At 48.3% G+C, this 25,285-nt stretch overlaps 1 protein-coding gene across 1 annotated transcript in view; it reads left to right on the top strand.

Moving 5' to 3' along the window:
* Nucleotides 1–3,448: 3,448 nt before the first annotated feature.
* GRM7 (glutamate metabotropic receptor 7) overlaps nucleotides 3,449–25,285 on the top strand; it is a 283,523-nt gene continuing 261,686 nt past the window's right edge. The window contains exon 1 of the mRNA XM_059823137.1: nucleotides 3,449–3,958. Coding sequence (XP_059679120.1) covers nucleotides 3,449–3,958 — 510 coding nt within the window. The remainder of the gene's footprint in view (nucleotides 3,959–25,285) is intronic.

Consider the following 25,285-nt stretch of genomic DNA (forward strand, 5'->3'; position numbering starts at 1 on the left):
GTGGTGGAGTCCCCATCACTGGAGGGGTTCAAGGAACGTGTGGACGTGGCACTGCGGGACATGGTTTAGTGGGCATGGTGGGGTTGGGGTGATGGTTGGACTTGGTGATCTTACAGGTCTTGTCCAACCTTAGTGATTCCGTGATTCTGTGATCTAAGGAAGGCGTTCGCCGCTGCTGGGAACTGAGTGAGCGGCTCGTGCTGGGCATTTGATATAATACCAGAATGACTAATTGTGAAGTGAAATACAATATGTCACATTGGAATGACTTTCCCACCATTCCCATATGCTTCCATCAGTATTCCCATTGAACACATAAAATGCTGGTTTACTGTAATAACATTGCTTTCTGAGAGTCATTTCAGATTAGGGCTACAACTTTAACATGATCTAGTGTGTCGTAAATCGAAATTCTCACTGATGGCTTTAAGAGTGGGTGAGCTCAGTTTTGAGTGGTCATAATCTAATTTTTGCTTAGGAACTGCTTGTTGAATCCACTTAGTGTTGCGGTTCTGGTGGGCCGTGAGTGAGGAGAGGATTTTTTTTAGATTTGGTGGGATACGGGCTGTTACGCAGCGCAGGTGTGATACGCTCATGGTGGTAGTTAGTCAGTGCTGTCTCACCTCCAGGTATTCAGCAATCCAAACCAAAATGAAATGTTTCTTCGAAGTAAAAGACGGCAGTGACAGACGCACAGGCTATTACATTTAGTTTCTTGTCTGAGAGGGCCAGATTGAATGTAGGTAGCTGACTGCCCATAGTGGATGTGGAGATCACGTACGATGAAAGGGAGATTACTGGCTAGTTTAAGAGTTAAACTTAAAAAGCAGGAAATTGAAAACTGATAAACAGGTTTTTTTCAGGTGATGTCCAATTAAACGGTGGTACTCGTTACCACGGGAGGCCACTGAAGCCAAGCGTTTAGCAAGAGTGGAAGAGGGACTGGGCACTTTTATGGTTATCAAGAATATCCGGAGTAATGATTAACTATATCAATTTTTGTCATGTAATTAGAATAATTTTTCATGCTTCAGGGCTTAAACCAATTTCTATATATGAGAGACCAGGATGAGGCTTATGGTAGGAACAGATTAAAGATATCTGCATACTGCAGAGCTCCTGCCTTTTCTTCTGACACATCTTCTGCTATTCCAGGCAAGATATTGGGCTGGGATGGACCCTGGGTCCGCCTTGATCAGCCGTGTAATCTTCCATGTTCCCTTAGGGAATCTGGTGTGGAATATGTAGACTGAGTTTTTAGGTAAACCAGGGTGTGAGGAAAAGGAGGATGAAGTAGACAGCAGATGGGTTTTCTGTAATTTTGAGAGGATAAACATGTTGAATGTAACTGCAGATTTGCCCAAAGGAAAAAATAAAGAAGAGAGGAAGCTTTCAAAACCATGAGGTAGCTTCCTGCAAAACAAAGAGATTTATTAGAAAAGATTACTTATATTTGCATCCTTTCTGAATGTTGAGCACTTAAGGCAAACTTGAGTCATGCTTGCAAACTCTTCTCTACAACCACTAGAGTCAGATTTTTTAGTAATAATAAATACAGTTAAGATTCTCAAAGAGGAGCTTGAAGTGGGCAAGAGGTAAATAAACGCTGAAGAGCTTACACTTCAACTGCACACATTCCGATGTAAAAGGGGGATGGAGCTGATGTTACCAAGGGACAGCGGAGAAGGAAATCGCTTACGCTGTGCAGCAGATGAACTGGCGTAAGGAGTTAGGACACGTGCTATTGTACAGCACCAGCTGGGAAACCTGGGTTGTGGTAACTTCTGCCAAACACAAGTGGACACAGAGAGCCAATGTACAAGGGGAAGAAAAAAGAGCTGAAAAATATGGTAAGGACACAATTTAAAAAATACAGAGATTTTAAGGTGTTAAAATGCCTTAATAATTATTGGAAGATGTGTCAGTGACCCCTAGCCAGCTCCATCTCAGTCAAAACTGACCAGCAAAGCCACTCACTGGTGTCTGCCAGACTAGTCGCACTGCAACATTTCAGTGCTGCGAGCTAAAACTTGGCCGGGCCAAAACAGATAAAAACCATCAGTTTTTACAGATGTTTTTTACTGTTACAACAGTAGCAGTTGTGTTACTCTGACTTCACTGAAATATAACGTGTTGGGAATTAAGCAGTCACTGTAGCTGTCTCTTGGTGAGTAACGCTTCAGAGCTGGAGCTGGACTGGGCAGGCTGAACGGCTCCGCGTCGAGTGCTGCTGGTCCAGCGCGTGTTAGGGGCCAAACGACGAACAGCAGCTATACTTGATCTGGTATCTATGAAGGAGGAATTAAAAGTTGTCTCCAAAACATACGCGTGTCTGGTGGGAACCAGGTGCCAGAGAGGTATTTTGCATTACTCTTGAACTGGGAATGTGCCCGGGCAGGGATTTGCTGGTCAGCGGGGAATGGCAACAGGTCTCTCTTTGTGTATTACAGTTTTGGGATGAAGGGAACAAAACCAGGGTGTTCCAGCATCCTGGAGGTCTCGGCGTGCCGAGCAAAGACGGGTCTGGGGTTCTTAAAATAGAAGGAGATCAGCTGCATTACTTCGGTTTTGGGAGTATGGGGTTACACCCAAACTCCTCCTCCTCCTCACTGGCTCCATCGGCATCCACCCCAGCGGGGAGGAGGATCCCTTCTCCGTGTCTGAATCCGGAGTCCCGGTTTTGATGCGATCGGCTTGCCAGAATGCTCCTGCGCTGGGGCGGGGGGCCGGGGGCCGGCGGGGGGCCGGGGGGCTGTCCGCGCCCGGCGGAGCCCGCTGCCCGCCCCAGTCCGCGGCGGCACTGCCGCTTCCGCTGGCCGGGGGCGCCCGCTGCCCGCGGCGCCGCTCCGCTGCGCTCCCCGCCGCGGGGAGGAGGAGGAGGAGGAGGAGGAGGAGGAGGAGGAGGATGCTCCAGTGGGGCTGAGCGGGCGTCCCCCCTCGCAGGCGCCTTTGGCGGCTGCTGCCGAGCCGCGGGCAGCCGCGCACCCCCGCGCCTGCTCCGGCCGCGGCCGCTGCGCTCCGAGTCCGGCCCCGGGGCGCGGGGGCTGCCCCGGCTCTCCCCCTCCCCGGCGCCGTCGGGGTCCGGCCAGCCCCCGCGCCACCTGTAGCCCCGCCCGGGGCCGCGGCCGCCGCCCGCCTCCAGCGCCGGCCCCGGCCCGGGCTCGCGCGGCGCGGCCGCATCCTGCGCAGCGGCGGCGGGCGGGGCGGCGGAGGGGGCGGGAGGCGGAGAGGCCCGGCCACCATTTAAAGCGGCAGCGGCGCGGCGCGGCTCCCCAGTGCCGTGCTGCCGCGGAGCGCGGCGGAGGCAGCGGCGGCCAGGGCGGGCGGGAGCGGCAGCGGCCGACAACCCCCCCCCGCCCATCCCGCCCCGGCCCCTCCGGGCTGCATGAAGGCGCCGGGGAGCCCGGGCGGGAGCGCGGGGCAGCGCCCGGGCGGCGGCACCGGCACCATGGTCCGCCTGGGCAGGCTGCTGCGGCTCCTGACCCTGCTGAAGTTGCCCTGCTGCCTGCTGGAGTTCCTGCTCTCGGAGGCGGCCCGGGGGCAGGAGATGTACGCGCCCCACTCCATCCGCCTGGAGGGGGACATCACCCTGGGCGGCCTCTTCCCCGTCCACGCCAAGGGCCCCCCGGGCGTGCCCTGCGGGGACATCAAGAAGGAGAACGGCATCCACAGGCTGGAGGCGATGCTCTACGCCCTGGACCAGATCAACAGCGACCCGGACCTGCTGCCCAACGTCACGCTGGGCGCACGCATCCTGGACACCTGCTCCCGAGACACCTACGCGCTGGAGCAGTCCCTCACCTTCGTCCAGGCTCTCATCCAGAAGGACACCTCCGACGTGAGGTGCACCAACGGGGAGCCGCCCGTCTTCGTCAAGCCGGAGAAAGTAGTTGGCGTGATCGGGGCGTCGGGAAGTTCGGTGTCCATTATGGTGGCCAACATCCTCCGGCTCTTCCAGGTAGGGCTGCGCGGCGCCGGGCCGGGCGGGTGGCGGAGCCGCTTCCCGGCCGGGCCGGGCCGGGCGGCGGGGCTCTGCCCGCCGGGGACGGGCGGCGGAGGCTCCCGCGGCTGCCCGCCGCTTTCGCCTCCCTGCGTGCCCCTTCAGGCGCCCCGTTTGCCTCCCCTCCGGAGCGGCTGCTCCCCCCCGGCCACCCGCGCCCTTTCAGCATCCTCCCCCGTCTCTCTCCCTTCTCCGGGCGCGTGGCACTTTCTGGATTTATCGCCCCATTTGCGAGGAGCAATCCGTGGCGGGAGCGGGGGGGAGGAGGAGAAAAGGCGGCGGTGGAGATGGGTTTGCGTTAGGGAGAAACACGGCTCGGCAGAGCCGCGGGGGCACACGGCCGGGACGGGCTTCGCGCGTGGAATGCCCGCGCCGTGGCAGGGCGGGGGGCCGGGGGGGGCTTTCCCCGGCGGCACTTGGCGGCGACGGGGCTGCGCTGGGCGCTCCCGGCAGCCAGCCGCTGTCCGGGGCCGGGCTGCCCCTGCCCGCCCGGAGGGCAGGGAGCCAGCCCCGAGCCCCGGCGGGAGCGGGCCGGCGGAGGGGACGGGGAGCGCGGCCGGCCCGGGGGCTGGGGGCGGCTGGCCGGGCTCCGGCAGCGCCGCGCCGCTCCGCGCCGCCGGCCAGGGCTCGGGCGGCTCCGGCGAGCGCCGAGGGACGAGCCGAGCCGGCGGATTAAGGAAGCGGGTGTGTGCGGGGGAGATGCGCTGCAGCGCCTGCCCGCTCCGCTGCCCCCCGCCCCCGGGGCGCGCTGCCACCGCGCCGCTCTCGGCGCCGGGGCTCAGCCTCGCTGCTGTCGGGGCACGGAGCCCGGCCCCCGGCCCCGCCCGCCCCGAGCCGGGGAGAGGGCAGCTCTCCGGGGCTGAGCCGGGGTTTGGTGCCCGGCGGCGGGGGGGCCGGGGCCGGGGGCGTCCCCCCGGGGCGCTGGGTGAAGCCGCCGGGGCCGGCAGCGAGCACCGGCTGCTGCTCGGCAGCGACCGCGGGTGCGGTGGCAGTGACAGAACCGCCACCAGATGCATCGTGAGCAGCGGAGTTTCTCGCTTCCTATCCTCCGCCTTCGCAGGCGGAAGGTGGTGGTGGGGTTTATTTTTATTTTTTGCAGCGGGTGGAGAGATCCCCCGCTTCTCCCAGCTGGAAACTTGCGAGGTTTTCACGGCAAATCCCCTCTCTGCTGTCAGCAGTCGTCGTTGCTCCTTATTCCCATCTGGCTGTCGGTGCCAGGTACGGCCGTCACATGGAAGACAAACGGAGCGATGCGCCCTCTCCCATCCCTGCCCTTGGCACTGCCCAGCCGGACTCGGTCCTGTCCGTTTTCCTGGAAGAACACTAAGGATCTGGTTTTGTTTTCCTTGCTCGCCTCCCCCTCTTGGCAAATTAAAATGCGACTTGTGCTGCTTCTGGATTCAGCGGTGTACTGAATCCCTAACAATTTGCGCGGCTTTAATGTGCGGCTCTTGGTATGGAAATGGTACCTCCGAGAAAGCAGCCCCGCTTGTGTGCTCAAGCAAGCTTGGCATCGCTGGGTACACCGTACTTACTTCTGTTCGAGACTTTCTGCGTTACAAACACCCCTTCCCGGGCTGCAAAACAGATGATCTCATGTTCTGCTGGAGCTGGAGCCGAGAAGCTTGGAGGGATGCGAGCAGTGCTGAAGTTCTGCTGAAGTACTGGTTCAGCAGACGCTGATCTGCTGTAGACTTCTACCAGCCAGTAGGTTGAAATTAGCCAACTGTTTTATACTGAATCTCGTTCCAGAGCAAATCCTGGGTACTCTCTACTGAGATCTCGTTCAGAAAGGAATCCTGGGCACCGGCAGCCTTTTGTATAATGCCACAGTACCTGCAGAATCTTTGGTGATGTGTTACGTAATGGAGTTTGCAGAAAATAAGACGTTTGGGCAGTTTCTGCATGTAGAGATAGTTATACAAATCTAAACATTTTAATGTATTGTGACTAAGCATCTGTTCAAAATTGCTTTTTAACCAAATCATCCAGAAAGCAGGAACTGGTACAGACTGAGAGAGATTGTACTGAATATGAATTCTACAGCCCGGTTCCGCTTTCTTTAAGCGGATTTTCCATGCAATAAAACTGTTCCTTATTGTCCCCTTTCTCCTCCTTCAAGACACAGTCCAGAACATGTCCCAGCCAGAGAGAAATAAGAAAGAAAGAACTATTTTAAGAGAGAGGAGGAGAACTGGACCTATTAAGCAACTAAGTACTGTTGCATGGGGCTGGGTGAGAAGCTGTAAGTTAAGGGAAATTAAAAACCAACCTACTACCCAACCACAAAAGACTTGTTAACCCAAGTACTTTCCCAAATGCATGGGCTGTCGCAGCCAGCTTGCATCTCATGGGTCGTTATAGGTCTTACTGACCGTGGCAGTGTGGCGAGGGGGGGTGAATGGCTTTTCACCATTTATTTCCATGCTTTTCCCTAATATCTCATAGATGAAAACTCTTTGCATCTGTGGAGGCCTCTGCAAAGAAATCTTACTAGTGTTTATGTTTCTCTGACAGTATCTTGGAAGAGAATTACTTCTACTCTACCTTAATATAGGGAGAAAATATATATATATAACCCATACAGAGCACAGTGGGGTTTCCTCAGCCAGCTACTGCTGCTTAAGGGGCTTTCTCTCTGGGATGGGGAAGATTTAGACTCTTCATCTTCTTCTCTGCGTGTCAAGTTAGGATATCTCTCCATGCAGCTTGCCTGCCTGTTCCCGATCTCACACAGAGGTTTGGGAGCATCTTTAGCTAATGCCAAAGGTGGATCAGCAGGGGAAAACAAAACTGAGGTCCTCTGGTTTGAGTTCATCCGTGTAATTACTGTTTGAAGTGTTGTAGAAGCTTTCTTTTCATAAAAAAATGGTGCAAAGGATCTACATTAGGCTTGGGCTTTTTCCTGTGTGATGAAAGCAGAAGTCCCTCCCCCTGCCTCTGTATCCCTCTCCCCACTTACCCCTGAACCTTCGAGAAAAGATGATGGGACTAGTCAGGGCGGGGGGGGATTCCCCTGGAGCCGTGGGTTGGCGCTGAGTCCCAGCCGCGCAGAGCTGCTGCCGGGGCGAGGGGAAGCCGTAACCCCGAGTGCCTGCCTTTGACGTGCTCATGCTGTCGGGGCTGCTGCCGCTCAGGCGTAGTCAGAGTGGGTCGTTGCTCTCCCTGAGTCACACAGGACGTGTCCCTGCGCTGGAGGTGGGCGCAGGAGTTGCCGATGAGGGCAGTACGTCTCTGCAGGCCAAGTATGTTGGGGTTTCTCTTCCAAAGTTGCAGCTAGTGAGAGATGCAACTGCCCTGCAGCAGCGCAGGGTTCAGAGGAAGGGGGAGGCTCTACACCCGCTTTCAGTGTCTGCCGTTGCCATGAACTTTGTGGGGGACCATCCCTGCGTTACTTCAGTTGAAATGTTCAAGAGCATCCCAGCCACGCATCAATGTCCCATCGTCGGGAGCAAGTTAGAGCCCAGGCCTGCGACGCGCTGAAGCGCAGCGGGATGTTTGACTCGCTTTTGAAGCCAAGGCAGACGAGCTCTCTCCAGTTTGGCACCAGCTCACCCTGGAAGGGGTCGAGCTGGGGGTGCCTCTGCCTGGACGCTTTGTTTTTGCACCTCCTTCCTCTTCAGGAGCAGGGATGAGTGCCCCGGCAGGAGTTAACGTGAGGCAGCCCTTTCTGACTACGTCCCTCTGTAGACAAGACCTCCGCTTCTCCCCGGGGTTGTGCCCCGTCCCCGTCCCGCACGGGGGGGGATTGGTAAGCCGCGAGCTCGGGGAGCGGGGCTGCGTGGGGCAGGCGTGCTGCCCAGCACCGGGGGCCCCTGTCTTTGCTGCGGGGCCTGGGATTGATGAAACAGAAGGGATAACACAGTGTGTGCTGGACCGTGGAGATAGAAACGCATAAATATTCAAGTATGTCAAATACAGTGAGTTTTTCAAAATACAATTCTATTAAGCATGCCAATAAATAGCATGCCGATTGTAAATTAAATATCTGTTCTAAAGATAAAACAGAAACAATTTGGAAAGCTGTTTCCAAATGCATCAGGGAGTTCAAGGCAGTATGTTTTTAGGCTGCTAGTTTTGCATTGTAAAAAATACTGTTACTTCACAGTGTCATAGCTCTCCTTACAAATTTAACTCTATGAAACTCAGTAACTATGCTGAAAAAAATTGCCAAATGATTCATCTGTTTCATATTGTCTGGGAGCAGAACCATGCAATATGGGGAATATCAGCACAGTGATTTCTTTTTTTATACTGGAAAACTAATTTTCGGACTCCCTTAGAACCACAGAGTTCTCATTACAAGCTTTAATAATGAACTAATTACTGCTTCAGGTTTCTGTCCTCAGTGGATGTAATTTTAAATGGTCAATCAACAATCGTTCGTTCTTGTCTAAATACCTTTTTTCTTCTAGCAGCGATGGTTCTCGTGGCCCGCAGGGGTGCGTCACCAAGCCCCTTCAGGGAACTTTTTAGAAACCAGCGTGGAGTAAAGGAGTACAGTGAGATTGGGGATATAAATTGAAACGTCCCATACATCCCTTGGGGGCTTTTGGCTGCATTTCCTTCTGTGGGCGCCTTCGTACTAAATGAGCGAGATGGAAGTTGCAATCCTGCCTTCTGCTCTAGACGCAATGAAGCCAGAGGGGATGTGAGTATTTGGACAGGAATACAGCTTAAAAGTGCAGCTCTGAGTTGGGTGCCGCTTTTTTCTGAGGAAAGGGAGTGCGTTTTCCAAGGCTCTCCGAGGGCAGATACCCTCTTTGCCGACGCGGTGGTGGCTGCCTGCATCAACAGGCTGTGGCTGGCTGAGCTGCAGTGTTCGAGGTGCTGTGGCTGGTGCCGATGGAGATCGTGGTTCTGCCTCAGCTGCTGGCTTGAGGGAATTAAATTTGGCTCCGGCAGTCATCAGTGCTGGCTCCTGCTGGGTTTGCAGCACGGTCACGGGGAAGGAGGATGAGGGCTATAAGAGAATCGCTTTACGGAACGTGTGATCCTGGGATTTGAAGAGATGCTTCTCAAGTGTTTGTTTTTTAATTAATTTTGTGCTGCTCGTCTGATCGGTTTCTAGAAACTCCTTCACTCTGCAGCAAAAGTGTTTGCAAGCTGATTGTTCCTCCCTCTCTCCCTCTCGTTTGTTCGAGTTTCCCGCAGGAATACGGGGTATAGGCCCAAAGCTTTCCATTTGTATAGGTTCTGGGTGCAAAGCCAAAGATTCATGCTGAGACCCCTCCTGCTGAGCTGGACTTCATGAGATGCAGTAAATGGCCAATTTAATTGACTGCAGTGTACCTGCCTTGGGGGGACTCTCGGGTTATCGCTGGTATTTGGGAAGAAAACTAACGCGCTTTAGCCATATTTTTCTCTAGATGCTAATACATTTTGAACTCATTACCAGTTTATTGCATTTTTCCCCTTCTAACTTTTAATAGGACGATACTGGTTTGAGGAAGTGGAGTGATGATTCATTTTATAAGAGATATTTCAGGAGAACAATACATCTTTCAGTTGGACTCATACAGAGAATTTAACAAAAAGCTGAAAATAGGAAACAGTAAATGTTAATTCTTTGCCTCTTTTCAAAAAATGGCTTTTGTGTTTCTCAGCAAGCTTTCATTTTCATCAGCCCCTACATATTTGTCCTTGTTGCTCCTGATGCACCTAATACGTGTCAACAAGCTGAGCCACGCTGTTCTACTGTATTGCTGTTGAAATATTGGGCTATAGTTAACAGATGTGGCATCTTATTTCCTCTGTGTGAATCAGAACTAAAGGAAAATCCTTGCTTCAAGAATTCACACGTTTCCATGTGGAGTTACTAATGGGAGCTTGGCGGTGCTATAAATATATTTTTCTGGAACACGGTGTTTGGGAGGTAAAACTTATTTTCCTGATGAGGCAAAATTCAATATTAGCGATAATCTCAACTCTTCATCTATTTTCGAGCGTCTGTCTGTAGACGTGAGGTAGAAGGGACTGCGAAGAGTCATGTGGAAGAAGATTGGCTCTGCCAGGAGAGGGATGCTCGCCCAGGGAGAGAGACTGAGAGGGATGATGGTGCTTGTGTGAGCAAAGGATTAGCAGATAATTGGGGCTGGCATGGGGGGCAGCACAGCGGGGTGCTGGAACGCCTCAGCTCGCACGGTGAAAGCATATATTCAGCAAGTACGTTCGTGCCATTCCCAATTTACTCTTTGAAATGAAATAAGGTGACCTCTTTGGAATGACAAACGGAGGGATCATTTCAAGGCATTAATTTTTATGAAAGAAATATTGATCTGGTTTTGAATCTCATAACACTAATACTGTAAAACTACATGTACTATATTATGTATTTTATTCTATTAAATGAGTTTTGCTTGGAGGCATTGAAACCATCCAACACAATACTCTGCATCGTAATATCAGATGTTGTTATTTCTATTTATAGTGATATTCAAATTAATCTCAATGAGTGACAATGCTGACTGTCCCAGACATAGGACTATGATGAATTCTATCATAATATTGGAAGATACGAAGCATGTAATTAAGGCTGTTTGGAGAGCATGGAATCCAATATAGTCAGGTCATTAGTGTGGTGGAGTGGGTATCCAGGCAGAGAGAAATCTGAAGAAAAACAAGTATTTCTAAAGCCTTCCTCATTACTGATGATTCACAAGGTCCTATAAAGTCCTTCTGCCGAAGGCAGTAGAGGTATTCGGAATCATCTCCAATTTAGCTGAGAATGAAGCATGGCCCTGTTATGGACCACTGAAATATGGTAGCCCTGCCCTGCCCCAGGCCACCGGTCACTTGTGCGCAGTGACCAGGCATTTTACCTTGCTGGAGTAACCCTCATACCTGCAGAGCTAGCGTAGTTCTTCCATGCAATTGTACTCCAGCAGGAAGAGAGACTTCCAGTGACAGCGGTTAGTAAGTAGGAATGGTCTAAAAGCTCTTTCACGTCTGGGTCCTCATGGCACAGGGCCATCGTGCCACCCCTGTGCAGACGGCAGCGCGGAGGTTGCCGTGGCACGTTTTGGTTTTCTGCAGCTTGGGGGCTGCTGAGTGCGATGGGACCGGTACTGAGGTGCGGTGCCGGGCTCCCCTGTGCTGTATTTTGTAACAAGGCCCTTCGCCGGCGCCGTGCACACGCGGACCCGGTGGCAGGGTGCGGGGTGGTGCACCCCAAGCACGCCTACAGCGGGGCGGCTGCCCGGACCTTCACATCGGGGTCTCACTCCTTCTCCAGGGGGCAAGTGCCTCTATTTGACACAAGTTGCCAAGTGGTGTTACATTTCCAGAGAAACCGTAACTCCGGCAGTATTGCCCAACTTCCCTCTAATTTAGTTTATACAGTGGCAAGTAATGCTTTTGCTGTGTCATCTGGGATGTTGGGGCGAGGCATTAGCATGCTGTATGAATGCGGGTGTGTTGCAAAGTATATCTCCTCTTCTTCCTTGGCTGATGGGGGAACACAGGCCAATGCCTCGCTTCCAAGTGCTTTCAAATGAACTTGGCAAGCACGCCCAAACGCCTGTGAGGCGCCCCTAATTGGAGATCGCCTTTCTCCGTGTGTTGAGACCACGTGAAGCGCTCAGACTACCTGGCCTCTGGTTTAAATGGGACGAGAAGGCAGACTTGGGAGACCGTCCCTTCTGAATGTGGCATACCGGGCAGCGCACGGCAGGTAAAATCTTTTCACGTGTAGGGCAGGTCAAATAGCTCTATTTTTGTTAAAAGGATAGCCTGACCTGTGGGGCTCAGGGGGGACACTTAGGAGCAGTCTGAGGTTGCAAGATTTCATTCTGATGATGGTTCCGCTTAATGTCTATGAATATGTTTGTGTACATAGGTGTTATATATGTAAGTAAATAAAGATATACTTGCATATATATAAAAACATATTTTTTGTAGATATTTTATGCTGTAAACATAAGTGACCTGTCTTAATGTCTTGCTCAGGCATAAGGCTGGGATGGGGAGAGCAGGCACCAGTGCCAGGCCACGGTGGGCGAGGACGGGACAGAGCACACCTCCGCTTTCATTGACTGCCGCTGCTGTCAGTGTGCCGACAGTCGTGTCACCTGCTTGTTTGGCTTTTCGATTCTGTCTGTCTCGCATTATTATGATGTTAGGACTCAGAAGAATCAATGATGTGTGATTAATAGAGAGAAGATGTGTTTTAGTAATACAGAGCTACCTCAAGGCGTTCAACAATACAGTCAATGGGTTGTGTTCAGGCTTGGCTGTTCCTACCCGGGAAGTGAGCAAAGGGAGGATGGGCAGAAACCATGATGGAAAACGGGGAAGAGCGTGGAGAGGTCGGCATGTGGCTGGTGCAGGGTGAGAGAGTGCTGGAAGGAGGATGCTCTGCGGGTTCAAGAAGGGAGCTGCTGGAGAGGGTACAGCAAAGGGCTACAAAGATGCTTAGGGGACTGGGACATCTTTCTTATGAGGACAGGCTGAGGGACTGGGGTCTTTTTAGTCTGGAGATGAGAAGACTGAGGGGGGACCTTATTAGTGCTTATCAATACTGAAGGGGTGGGTGCCAGGAGGATGGGGCCAGGCTTTTTTCAGTGGTGCCCAGTGACAGGACGAGAGGTAATGGGCACAAACTTGGTCATAAGAAGTTCCATCTAAACATGAGGAGGAACTTCTTTCCTTTGAGGGTGGTAGAGCACAGAACAGGCTGCCCAGAGAGGTTGTGGAATCTCCTTCTCTGGAGATACTCAGAACTCGCCTGGACGCAATCCTGTGCAACCTGCTCTGGGTAACCCTGCTTGGCAGGGGGGTTGGACTGGATGATCTCCAGAGTCCCTTCCAACCCCTGTCAGTCTGTGACTCTGTGACCAGCTCTCCCTCCCCTCCTGCCAGCGGGAGCCTCTCATCTTCCCCCGGCAGCAAAGGGATGGATCAAAGGGAGAGTGAAGGTCGGGGTGGAGGAGCTGAGGGTGGTCACTGTGCAGTGCATTGCCCTGGTAAGGGAAAGCAGCCAAGGTCAAGTCTGGTGTCTGCGCAGCCAGGTCAGTGCCAGGCGGTGACACGGGAGTCCCAGGGAGGGCACAGCCCCGTCGGCGTGTCACACGGTGGGTAATGGGCACGGGGCCACTCGCCCAAGGGCAATGCCCTGCTGGAGCTGCTTCACTGCTTCCCGTTCAAAAGCCAGAAAATCTGGACCTGGCTTTGGGGTGGTCCCGGTGCTCCCCTGCCTGCTGTAGATATGCCCTTAGATCTTACTCTTACAGTTCTACAGCTGGTTTTGGCTTTTCACTTGCAGGTGTAACAACTGCTGACAAAGCCAAAACCTTAAGCTGTAGTTGTCCTGAAAAACAACTCTGATCCAGGTTCTCCTCAGGTGGGTTGATACAAACCCGTATCTCCACTTCCTTCGCTGGAGATTTCACATTTCTGTGGCTGACAGCAGGACGTAGCAAGCAGCCCAGCGCAGCCGGTGGGGTTCAGCGATACGCGCCCCGCAGAACGCGCGAGCATCGCCACTGTCAGTGCCGCAGCCCTAATAGGAGCTGAAGGGCGAGCCGAGCTCTGCACTGCCTTTAAACACCCCTTGTCACTGGAAACATAAAAAGTAGTTATAGGGGTTTTCCAGGGCTAGCTGGAAAAGTCATCCTTTTTGTTCATAAACTAAATTTCAGTTATAGAAATGACGGTGTAAAAGTGAATATAGATCCCTGCATGTGATTTTTATAGCAGCCATTTATTACTAGCCTACACAAAGGCCCTAATCCTCACTTTTCTTAGAAGAGTGCCTGTACATTAGCAGGATTATAAATCCAAAGATCGTAGAGGACAGAAACACATGCTTATCTTAGCGCAATTTTCCAGCGTTTTCTTTGGATGCTCCAGCACTGGCTGACATTGGTGGGAAGGCAGCAAGCTGGACGAGCATCTGGCTGATTGGCTCGGATGCTTTCAGGCATCCCTTTGTCCTGGTCCCATCCCCTCGGCCTCCCGCTCCGGCCCCTCATGTGCGTCCCTTCTGTTTTCGGGGGGGCAGAGGTTATCGGCGTGGCTCCTGCCGCCGACTCCTTCAGCGGGGGTTCTCCGTACTCGTGGTGAGTCACTGATCTGAGATGGGACCATACAGCTAGGCTGGTCCTAGCAGACCCTTGCCTAAGTTCTTTTATAAACTTTTCTGAAGAATGTTGTACAACCTCCATGAAAGACTATTTTTTCCCTCTTAATAGTCAGCTTTTATCCTCTTTACTGGAAATTTTCCTGCTTTTGTTTTGACCGTACTTTCCCAGCAGGCCGTGAGGCTTAAGTGCAACACAAGATGTAGTCGGTATCTTCCTAAAGCAAGACTTCTGCTCTCCCTCCTGTGCTGGAAGTTAGGAACAAAAAGTAGAGGTTTTGAATGTTTCAGTGGGAGAGATTTATCCGCAAGACTAACATAAACTCAGCTTGTGAAACTCCATCTCTCTCTGATTCAGGCTCGAGAGGTTAGCCTAAATTTCCAATGGTTTGGATGGGTACTGGTGGTTATTTTAAATGCTGTCTCGTCCCAGTGATGCATTTCCAGTCTAGACTACCTGTGTTGAAAAACAACCGAGCAAAAATCCCACAAGAAGTTTGCTTCCACAATAGCCCTTGTTTAGAGAACTGAAAATTTTCCAGATGAAGAAAACATTAAAATCCCAGTTCTCTCTGTTCAGTATCTCTGATGGAGAGGACAGAGGGTTCAGGGTCTCAGGAGACCTTTGTGCCTACATTGTCTCAGAGGGAAACGCTCAGGTTCGGTGCCTTGCAAGTTCTTTTTCTCTGCTGCCATTTTAGAATTTGTGTAGAGTAAAGCATTCTGCAAGCTCATATGCGGAAGATTTTCTAATAAATTTATTATTTCATAAATATTTTAATAACAGTAATTATGCATTCATCAGAATGGAGATTTGTTTCAATGTCATTAAACTCAGCCTCATAATTATATGCATGGTATTTTTGCACACAGTACAAACTGAGTGCAATTGCTTTGTAAATGTATTGCAGCACTTGGCGACGCAGGAAGAATTTACATCTTTGCAGGATTGTCATCTCCAGCTATTGGCACGTTCAATATATCAAGAAGAGCAGGACAGTAGGAAATCTTCTATGGGAATGGCGGATTTGGGCCTTAAGAAGTGCAGCAGCCTTCTATTTCCAGCAACAACAACCGATGAGCTCCTTAAGACACAGATAAAATGCAAATTCTGGGATGCAGGGGTGGCAGTTGCGCCACAGCTGATGTGATCGTGCCAAAACTGCACAGAACTCTGGGAGCCCTGTTTGCGCACACCCCGACAGCTGCCGCTGCTTACTGGGCTCTCAAAATACTGCTAAGACTGACATAAATTTACTTTTGAAATAAATTTATAAATTATTTTGGTGATAAATCTGTGCTTTTTTTAACCCAAATTTATTTTTAGGCATCTTGAGATAAACACAGATAAGTTGGTATTAGAAGTTCTGTTGCCAAAGAAGGCTTGGCTGGACCAACTACAAGTCTGATAGCAAATTCCCTCTTCACTGTGAATATGGCCCTTTATCCTGGGAGAGCCATGCATTTGCTGGCTTCTGAGTACCTCTGCTTGATAAACACAACTTGGTAAGCTTAATCAATGTTTTTGCTTTCAGCTGTGATATCAGAGACCGCTAATGTTTAGTCCCAGTAATACCAGACCCCATGTAACATCTTTACTTTAAACACTGAGGGTAGGTATAAGCGTATACTCTCTGATTTAAAAGTGGAACGAAGATGGTCTTTTTTCCAGGATGAGCTCAGCTGGCCGTAGATGTTTGACAGATGTCTAGTGCTCATCCTGAGTTCTGACAGTGTATCCTGTGTGTCTCAGTACTTAATTTCCATGTTAAAAAAATAAAAAAATCAAAGGCAACTTGATTGAATCCCACATATCAGCCTGTATCTTGTGTATCTCAGGACAGCACAGGGTTTAGTGTTCACTGTGTTACATTCTCCATTGACTCCCCAGCCTTCAGCATTTGAGTTGTCTTTGACACTCGGGGCCATAAGCACCTCTGTTGTGCTGTCGCACGTATTCTGGCCATGTCCAACGCTTGCTGCTGCTCTCTCTGTAAAATTTCAAAATTCAGAACTTGCATCTTGGCTGATGCAGCCAGAACAACCCGTGTTGCCTCCTCACCTTCCTGTCTTTCCTATTGTGTGTCAAATGGAGTTGATAAAGGCCTCTTGGGAGTATTATTCATGTTACCTTCCTTACCATGTCTTTTCCACTCGCTGTTTCTCTTGCATTTTCTATCCCTACCCGCAGGGATAACCCTTCCCACCCTGCCTGCCTTCACACGAGGGCACGTTGGGACCACGGCTTCCCAGAGGAACACCTGCCTGTCCCTGGTTAACCAGGGCTGATGGCAGGGCTGGGTTTATTCAATTTTAAAAAGTGATTCTGTACAGTTGGGGTTGAGTTCCCTGCTGACGGATGTAAGCTCTGACAGCTTACACCAGCTGAGGCTGTGGCTTTCTTTTCCATGTGTTTATTCCCTTTGGAAATGGGTACATTCCCCTCTTCTGTGATCTTTGGGCCATCGGGTATGCCGAGATGCCCTCAGAGTGTGGTCGTTTCTCAGGGCGATGCATAACAAAGAGATGAATATGAAACAATAAGATGCAGGTTAATCTAACGGATGGCTGAAAGCTAATAAATTCTCCTGTTGTCTTGAATTTAATGGCAGCTCATAAAAGCCTAGACAGCATCACCACCAGTTTTAATTGTGCTAGTGCCTTGCTGCTATAGAGACACGACTAAGTGCCCAGAGTTGTTTCCCGTGCTGATCCCATCAAGGTGGAGTCCTAATAGGTAGGATCAAGGCCAAATCCCACTTAATAAAAAAATGGCAGGAATAAATCAAAAGTTAAAGGGAAACTGTCAACTCAAATTTGGCTGGAAGTTGTTGTTTTTCTAGAAATAAAATCCAGCACTAATAGAGACGTTTTAGTGATTTTTAAAGAAGGTAATTTTGCGGTAGTACTTGAATGCACAGAAATGATATTGACAATGAAAATTAGTTAAATTACTTTCTGTGGCTCTGTAGTTTTTCTATCTGACAGCAGTACAGAAAATCTCAGAGTATTAGCGATGTAAAGGAAATTTTCTTTTTAAGGTATGTATACCACTACTACAGTGAAGGATTTTCAAAATGAGGAAAGGCTATTTTGATGTCTTGATTGCCCAGCAAGGCTGTGGCAGCTGGGAGCTCCCTGCCTGTTCCAGTGCTTGAAAACATTTCCTGTAGTAGAATATTAGTGTCTGAGGTAAGGTGAGTTGTGTACTGTACGGGATTCTGGGAGTTGACCCAAACCCATTAATTTTCCATCTGCCTGCAGCAACCACGATGGCATCGGCCCTCAGGGAGTTACAGCTTGCTTTCGCTTTGTTAGCCAGATTGGATATGTGGAAGTGGAGGAATGGCTTGACTTCTTCAGGCTTTATGGAGGATGTCCAGGACAGCTGGAGAAGTAAGTCTGTAACACATCGAGATCCGTAACACACCTCGGTGTGAGACCGGGTGGACGGTCTGCAGGGCTACAGAGCAGAGGTGCTGAGGTCCACTGAAAGGCAGCTTTCCATCTTTAGGAATTTTTTTGTGATGTGGTAAACTGTGAAGGGCGTTAAATCCGTGAAGAAAGGAAAGAAAGCACAAATATAGTTTTTCCCACCTGTGATGAATGTATTTTGCTAGAGACTCAAATTGTTATTAAAAAAGCCCCCAAACCCTGTGCTTATTTTCTCAGGAAGAATCTGCTTGCATTTCAGAAGAAAATAAATGCCTCTAAGCACAAAAGCACTGAGGAATGAGGCTGATAACTCTGCTATAAAAGGTCCTGCTCGAGACAAGCAAAGCTTCTGCTGCTCTCTCTAAGAAATCCATCTGTTAGTGAAATAATAACTGTTTATTCGAACGTGCGTTATATGGCGACCTTTATGATGAATGCACGTACATGAAATAAAGCCCCTGTTTGTTTCTGAGCCTGTACCTATGCTGTGCTGTAACCCTGTGCTTAGTATTTCAATACGGACCGACCCTTTCCTGGTGGCGGTAGCCCAGCAGTTGATGCCGGCTCAGAACTCTTACCAGCCCCAGGGACAATGCCGCGTGCAGCACTAGAGCAGGGCCGGCGGCCGCCGCGCTGCAGCCTGGCTTTCGAGCAGGTCTGGGACTCCCCTTACGGGTAACAGGGCCCGTTTGCATGTTAGCAAGCAAGTAAATGCTGCAGCAGCGAGGGAGCTGAGGCGTATCATTCATGCTCTAAACTATGAAAAAAGTTGCTACTGTTTATCAAAAATATGAACAGTTCCACGGGGTGAACTAGCTGATTTGTGGTACCTCGATGTGGCAGATTATTATATACATTTCTATGCAATGGTTTATTTATACATATTGCTTTGTTTTTCCTTTTGCTACTTTTTCGAATTGAATTTTTTAGCAATAAATGTGTGTGCTTCTCCCTCTTCCCTCCCTCTGCTGTTCCTCACTCAGCTCCTAAGCAGTCTGGAAAATTGGTCTGACAGTTGATCCTAATCTCCAGGGTGAATTTTAGATAAGATGCTATTGGGTTCATGAAATGAAGTTTTTTTCTTGTGCTATTATAAAGGTATCATGCGCTAGCAAAACTAGCAAACTGTTCTTTTTGTCTTTCCTACTGTTTTTGTAGAGCGTGTTAAATCTTATTACTTAAATTATAATAAATGTGGTACACATTAAAAATAACAAAAATAACGAGGTATACTTTAAACACACAGCTAGGAGAAAACAACAATCTTTCTCAATTGAACTGTGTTTGCACCGTTCATTAATCTTTTTGTCATATTTGTTGACTGAGAATTTTTTTTTTTATGTGCTCCATGAAGGCAAATTAAAAATGCCAGTTATTTAATGAAATAAAATAGCACTGAGGTTTGTGCTGCTTTACCTCTCAGTTTTGTGCTTTGCATTATACCTGGTATCCTGAAAGTTTCTCAGTGGTACGGTGGTTTGCAGCGGCATTCCCTGGGGAGGGTGGAAATGCACCCTGGGGTTTGGAGAGGTTGGGGATTGTCAAAGCCAGTAAGTGGAAATGAAGTACATTTCCAGTTCTTCCCATTTTCAGTTTATCCCAGCCTATGTCTGAAAACCAAATCATTATATTGATTGTTACTATAAAACTTAGTAAGACATTTTGTTTTTAACTGGTGATAGTCTTTTGGAGAGCGTTTCAATGGTGAAAATTAAAGTTACAATGAATTATTCAGACCCTTTGTATGTGGTCATCCTTCTTACCGCACCTATGCTCTTTGAGTGAGCCTTCTCCCAAGGTCTACGTTTGCAGGGTCAGTTCCTTAGTTTGCTTTGGGATGGTGAAATCCATGTTGACTTTGGTTGACCAGTGGGCAACGCAGGGGTGCTTTGCCCCTCCTGTATTGGGAACGTTTTCTCGTGGCCCATGGTGTTCCCCTGGTGACACTGGGAGAGTAGATGATACGGGACCTGGTGACTCCATTGAAAACCTACAGCGCCTTATAGTCAGCCTTTAAGGAAAGTCTCTATGTGCCTAGTGAATTACCTGGGATGCTTATCGCAGGGGAAGGGCATATTCAGGCTAAATGGCAGCCTGTCACTGCACAGAACAACACAGAACTCTTAGAAGCTGCAGCAATTTTAAAAATAGAAACCAGGGAGAAAATGGACTGGAAGGTACATAGCACTCAGGCAGACGGGAATTGGTCCTAATGGGCCTTGAGCTGCGCTGGGGATGGAGGGCTGTGAGCGCAGCCGGGGCAGCCAGCTGCAGGTGGGGGGAAAGTTACTGCTCTCGTACATCTCCCCTTATCGAATTTATTTTTAGTCCTACTTTGGACAAAGAACTCCCTCAGACTTGAACTTTTCCTTGTTTGGCCGCTGCGAGGGGCTGCTGGCGTCTGGGCCGGGTGTGATGGGGGAATCAATCGCAAAACCGCGGCTGCTCTGTAGGACTTGCTTTCCTTTGTAAAAACGCGCACCACGTGAAATCTGTTGGGCCTAGATTAGATAATATCTGATTTCAAAAAGTAATACGCGACCTGGCTCCCCAGTCGGTGTAAGCCTAGGAAAGACCGAGATGTGAATTTTATCTGCTCCCGCACGCTCCTTGCTCTCAGTCCTGCGCGCTTTCCAAGCGAGCCCCCCCAGCAGCCCCAGGGACCCTGCTCGTACCCAGGACCGGCCAAGGAACATCCCCACTGCCCGGGAATCCCCCGTGGGCGCTCAGGCCGGTCTCACCGCTGCTCTCTGCGGCCGAGGGGTGCGTGGCAGATCCATAGCACCGGCGGACGGGGCAAGCAGGGTCTGTCTGCTCCTTGTGCTCGGGTGTGCAGGGGCTCTCTGGAGCCTCTCAAACTTGGCACGTTTATTGTCAGAACAGCAAAAAAAAAGGAAGAAAAAAAAAAATTTGTTCTCCAGGTCGTTTTCCTCACCTCTCTCCCAGTGCTCGCATAAATTAAGCAAAACATGGTACAACTGGAATCTGTTTTCCTTAACAGTTGGCAAAGTGTAGTCCGTGCTATTAAACCTGAATCCATCAGCAGATGGAAAACCCACAAAGCACTTCACCGTTTTTTTTAAAGGCATACTGGTCATCTTAATTTCAGGCATCACAGATATAAGAAAAATATTTGGAAGACATTCTTTGGGGATTTTTGACCTATAAAATATACCCTGTCATAGAAATCAGGGTGTAACTCAGCAGAATTTGTGTGTAGTGTATAAATCCTTCACCATGAGGACTATTCTAAGTACATGGGTCTGGAAAGCTGTCCAGCAAAGTTTTGACCTCAACTGGGGCAGTATAATAATAAAAATATACAAATTATTGTAATGACAGTGCATAAAGAGCTGGGTTTTTGGGTGGAGGGATTTTGTCAGAAGAATTGCAGAGATTGCCCTTACCTTAGTATTTTGCTCCTTGTTTTTCAGAGTTGAACACAAAATCTACCCATAAATAACCAACTCAACATTTTCTTCCACAGCTTTGAAAAGAAAGAAACCCTGCCAATAGCCTAACAGACTAATAAAGTGAAGTGTCTTCCCATGCAAAAAAAATCCCGTCCACTTTTAACACGGATTAATCTCTGACTGCCAGGATTGCTGACTTTTCAACACACCGTTTCTTGGCTTGAGAATCCCAGTTGATCAGGAGAGCGACGCACGTTATTTTGACAATTAAGCATTATTACCTTTATTGGTTTTGGTCAGATGGATGTGCTGGTATTGTCAACAGCTTCGCCGTAATGGGAGGTGGAAAGAGCTGTGGTGAAATCTGCTTTCTGCGTGGGCTAATATTTGTGGCTGAAGTAGCTTTGGGCATGAACCAAAGGCGGTATGGGTGAACACAGAGTTGTGTCTTAACCCCAGCCTGCACGAGGCTTAGGGCCTTTTCCTTGGCAGTACAAAGGGAATCAATGGTATCTTTAACTTCTGTGTAAGAAATCTTATCCCTGAATTGTCAGAAGTCAAACCTTGCTTTTGCAGCTTCAAAAATGCAGGTGGTTGTTACTGGAGCTCTCTTAGGACCAGCTCACTGATGTCAGTTTGAACTGCCGAGCGCTAAGCACTGTGAAAATCCAGCCCACCGAGATTTTGGGTATTGCTAGGATGGATCCCAAGAGGAGGCGAATGTGTTCCAGTATTATTTTTTTTTTCTTTGTGTTAAAATGAACTTCTCAGGTTAATTAGTTGATTTTTCCCCCCCCACTTTGCACGTTATCATTATGCATCTCCAAATGAGTTTGTAAATTCACACCTGGTTGACAAGAACATTATTCTGGGGAGCAGTGATCACAGCTTTGCTGGTAATGTGTCTAACCAAGAGCATCTATGAGGACCTGGTGAGACAGGAGCGCTGCACTGGAAAAAGCAACAAATAGAGCTGTCTAGATAAAAGGAGAAATGTGATCATATGCTTTATTCAAGATGCGATCACACTCTTCGGATTTTGGGAATGGGCATTTTTTGTAAAAAAGCTCCCTACCCAGTCAGAAAAAACACTTAAAACTTCAGATTTTTTTAAAAACTTGCTGACATAAGCTTGCCCAAAAGTCTCAAAACTCAAAAACATCGTGAAGCTTTAGCAAAATTATTTTAATGGAAGTGTAGATTCTCACAGTAACTCATGGCTACAGGAGCCAGGATTATTAAAAAGTCATGCAGATACAATTGCAATGGCAGTAAAGTCACAAAGCTCTAAATACACTGTAAGATGCTCAGGACATTTCTCAAGACTTTCTCCAGTACAGGAAAGAACCTAAACTTGAAAAAAATGTATGTTTATAGGCAATTTTTAAATTTTCATTCAGTAGATTTCAGCACTTTGACAAGTGAAGGTAGACTTGTTAAAAATAAAGAGGTCTCATGCTCTCCAGTTTAAAAATACTGGTACAACAAGCTGTTGAAATTTTATTAAAATCTTACGTGGTAAAAAATTGTACTCGTGTGGTGTATGAAATAGCATGTGTAAAGATAATTCGCGTGCGCTGGAGTCCCATCAGTGACCTCAGCTGTGGAGCCATGTGGACCTATTGATGGGTTTGCACTTTTCGACTCTCTCTCGTATTTAGTTCGCTAATCCAGCACTTCGGCTGGTTATTTTGGCATCCCAAGTGCTTGATCCTCTTCAAATAGTTGACATCCTCTCAGTGCATTAATTCCTCTCTGGCATTGTGATGCTAAGGGATTGATGAGAAAACTTGGAAGATTTAAGACTTGAATTGAGTAAGAGTAGGACTAACCTTAATTAATGCATGTTAATGTTTCTTATATGACAGTTTATCTGCTCTTAATTAATGTTATTCAAAGTACATTATAGATACATGATTATAGACTTATTTAAAAAAGCAACGAGATGGTGAATAGCTGTCATGATCCAACAAAAGGTATACTTAGATGGCAAGAGAGAAAGGGTAGTTACCAGTATGGGTAAGTCCTCTGCACCCCAGGAATCAAATGAGATGACTACTGGCTGTAGTTGACCTCTCTGTCTCTGAATTAAATGGAAATTGAACCTAGTGAATCTTCTTCAGTTTTGCCAGTTTTTATTGACTCCTGTAATTGTCCTAATGAGACACTGCATTTAAGTTGCCTGGCCTCTCCCACCCACTATTTTTTTTCTAGCTCTTCTGAAAGTCTATTTTTTACATGGGCTGTTCTCATACACAGTTCTTTACATTAACGGTTTTAAAACGACAGTTCTTCTGTATCTTTTTTAAAATGTTCTCTGGGGAATTATGCTTCAAACAGGGAAATTGTATGTTTCATTATCAAAAAGTTTTCAGGCTTTATCAGAGTCTTTTTGTTACAGTTGTCATGGAGGTTTTTATTATTATTGTTAAATTGAATAATGAGGAGGAACCTCTTCTTAAGTCTTTGTACAGGAACTAAAATTGAAATCCAGATAAATCTGCTCTGTTTGTAAAAGTGACTTTTTAAGGTTAACTGCATTTTGTTATCATCATTGGAAGTGCAGCTTTGTTACTTTATCTGAATTAGATAGCAAGGGGGTTTGCAACTGTAATAAGGGGAGATTGAACCCGACTTTTAAATGGGGATTGAGTATCTGGCAGTGATTTTTCAGGGACTGTTATTTCTTGGTAATCAGAAGAAACCCTCCCTTAACCTCTCAGGGCTGCTACAGGACTCTAGCAGGGATGAAATCCTTCTGGTAGCGGCATGGGAAGAGATGCTTCAAAAAGACCTGGAGGTGGGTTTTCTTTGTAGTCAGTACAAAACACTTCCTTTTGGGAGGGGAGTGAGATGCTCCCCAGGCGGAGCCGGACGGACCTGCCACCCTGTTCATGCTCCTTAGCAAGGACAAGAGCAAATGGCCTCAAGTTGCGCCAGGGGAGGTTCAGGCTGGATATTAGGAAAAATGTCTTTCCTGAGAGAGCGGTGAAGCACTGGAAGAGGCTGCCCAGGGAGGTGGTGGAGTCCCCATCCCTGGAGGTGTTCAAGGAAGGTGTGGATGTGGCACTGTGGGACATGGTTTAGTGGGCATGGTGGGGTTGGGGTGATGGTTGGACTTGGTGATCTTACAGGTCTTCTCCAACCTTAGTGATTCTGTGATGCTGTGATTCTGTGACAGGCTGAGCAGATGTTACTGGCACTGCTCATTCTCCTGACCTGCGGTAGCTCAGTGATTCGAGACAAATAACTGTGGACCGCTTTCCTCCGGCTTCACCTGGTTAGTACAGGCAGCGTGGCCGGTGCCAGAGCATCCTCACCCGCGGGTCACTGGTGCTGTCGCCAGTTAGCATCACCTCTGTGGAAGCGTGCTCTGCACTAGCAGCTCAGCTGGAGATTCATGAAGCTGGAAAAATCCCTGTACTGGAGGCGGGATGCTAATTATCATTCTGCATGAACTCAGTATTATTCACAGCCATCAAACATCCCTGGGACGGCAACAGCTCCCGATTTCTTCGGGCTGGGATGGAATCTGAGTAAGCAGTAAAGAGATTAAAAGCTTGGATCTGAGCGAGCTCTTGCAGCTGGGAGTCATTGCAGCAAGAAAAGCAGAGGCAGCGAGTGTAACCTTTTGAAATGTGGGTCAAATTCAGCAGATAGTTTTGAAATATTTCTGTCTAAAAAAAGAAAGTAGAGGAATAGTTTGAAAATGTAAAAAAAAAAAAATTCATTTCAGCATATTCAGGCTACCCCAGGCTTTAAGGAGCTCCATGTTCAGAGTAAGCATGAAATGCAAATACTTTATATAATGCTTACTGTGACCATCATACTCATTATGCTATGAAACACATCATTTTTTCCTTCGGATGCTGAAATGTGTTGACAATCAGGAATAAGAGTTCCCCCGGATTAGTTTGGTGTTACGCTATGGGAACTTTCCTTGTAATTAGCACAGTAAGGCAAATTGCAGTAGGTATTTGAAAATAGCAAGTTTAGATACTGACCTTTTTCAAAGGCTTTGATGAAAGATGAGAAAAACTGGAATTCATTACAATTTTTCTAATTTCCTGACATTAAAATAGGAAAGACTTTCTCAATGTGCATCTTCTCAAATAGTTATTGTCAAACGTCCTAGTTTAACAAAGGTCCCTTGACTCTATGCATGCCAATGAACTTAACTATTGAATTTATAAATCGATGCTAATATATGCTCTACAAAAGGAAAGGATTTCTTTCTGTGTATACGTTGCTGTCATACAAGTCATTACTGTGGTATAAATGCCTGAATGAGTTTGGTCTAAAGGTGCATAAATACATTTAAATGGATTTAAAATTAGGACTATTAAAATAACTACACAA

This window comes from Gavia stellata, chromosome 12 (assembly GCF_030936135.1).
Source record: "Gavia stellata isolate bGavSte3 chromosome 12, bGavSte3.hap2, whole genome shotgun sequence".
Classification (NCBI taxonomy): Eukaryota; Metazoa; Chordata; class Aves; order Gaviiformes; family Gaviidae; genus Gavia; species Gavia stellata.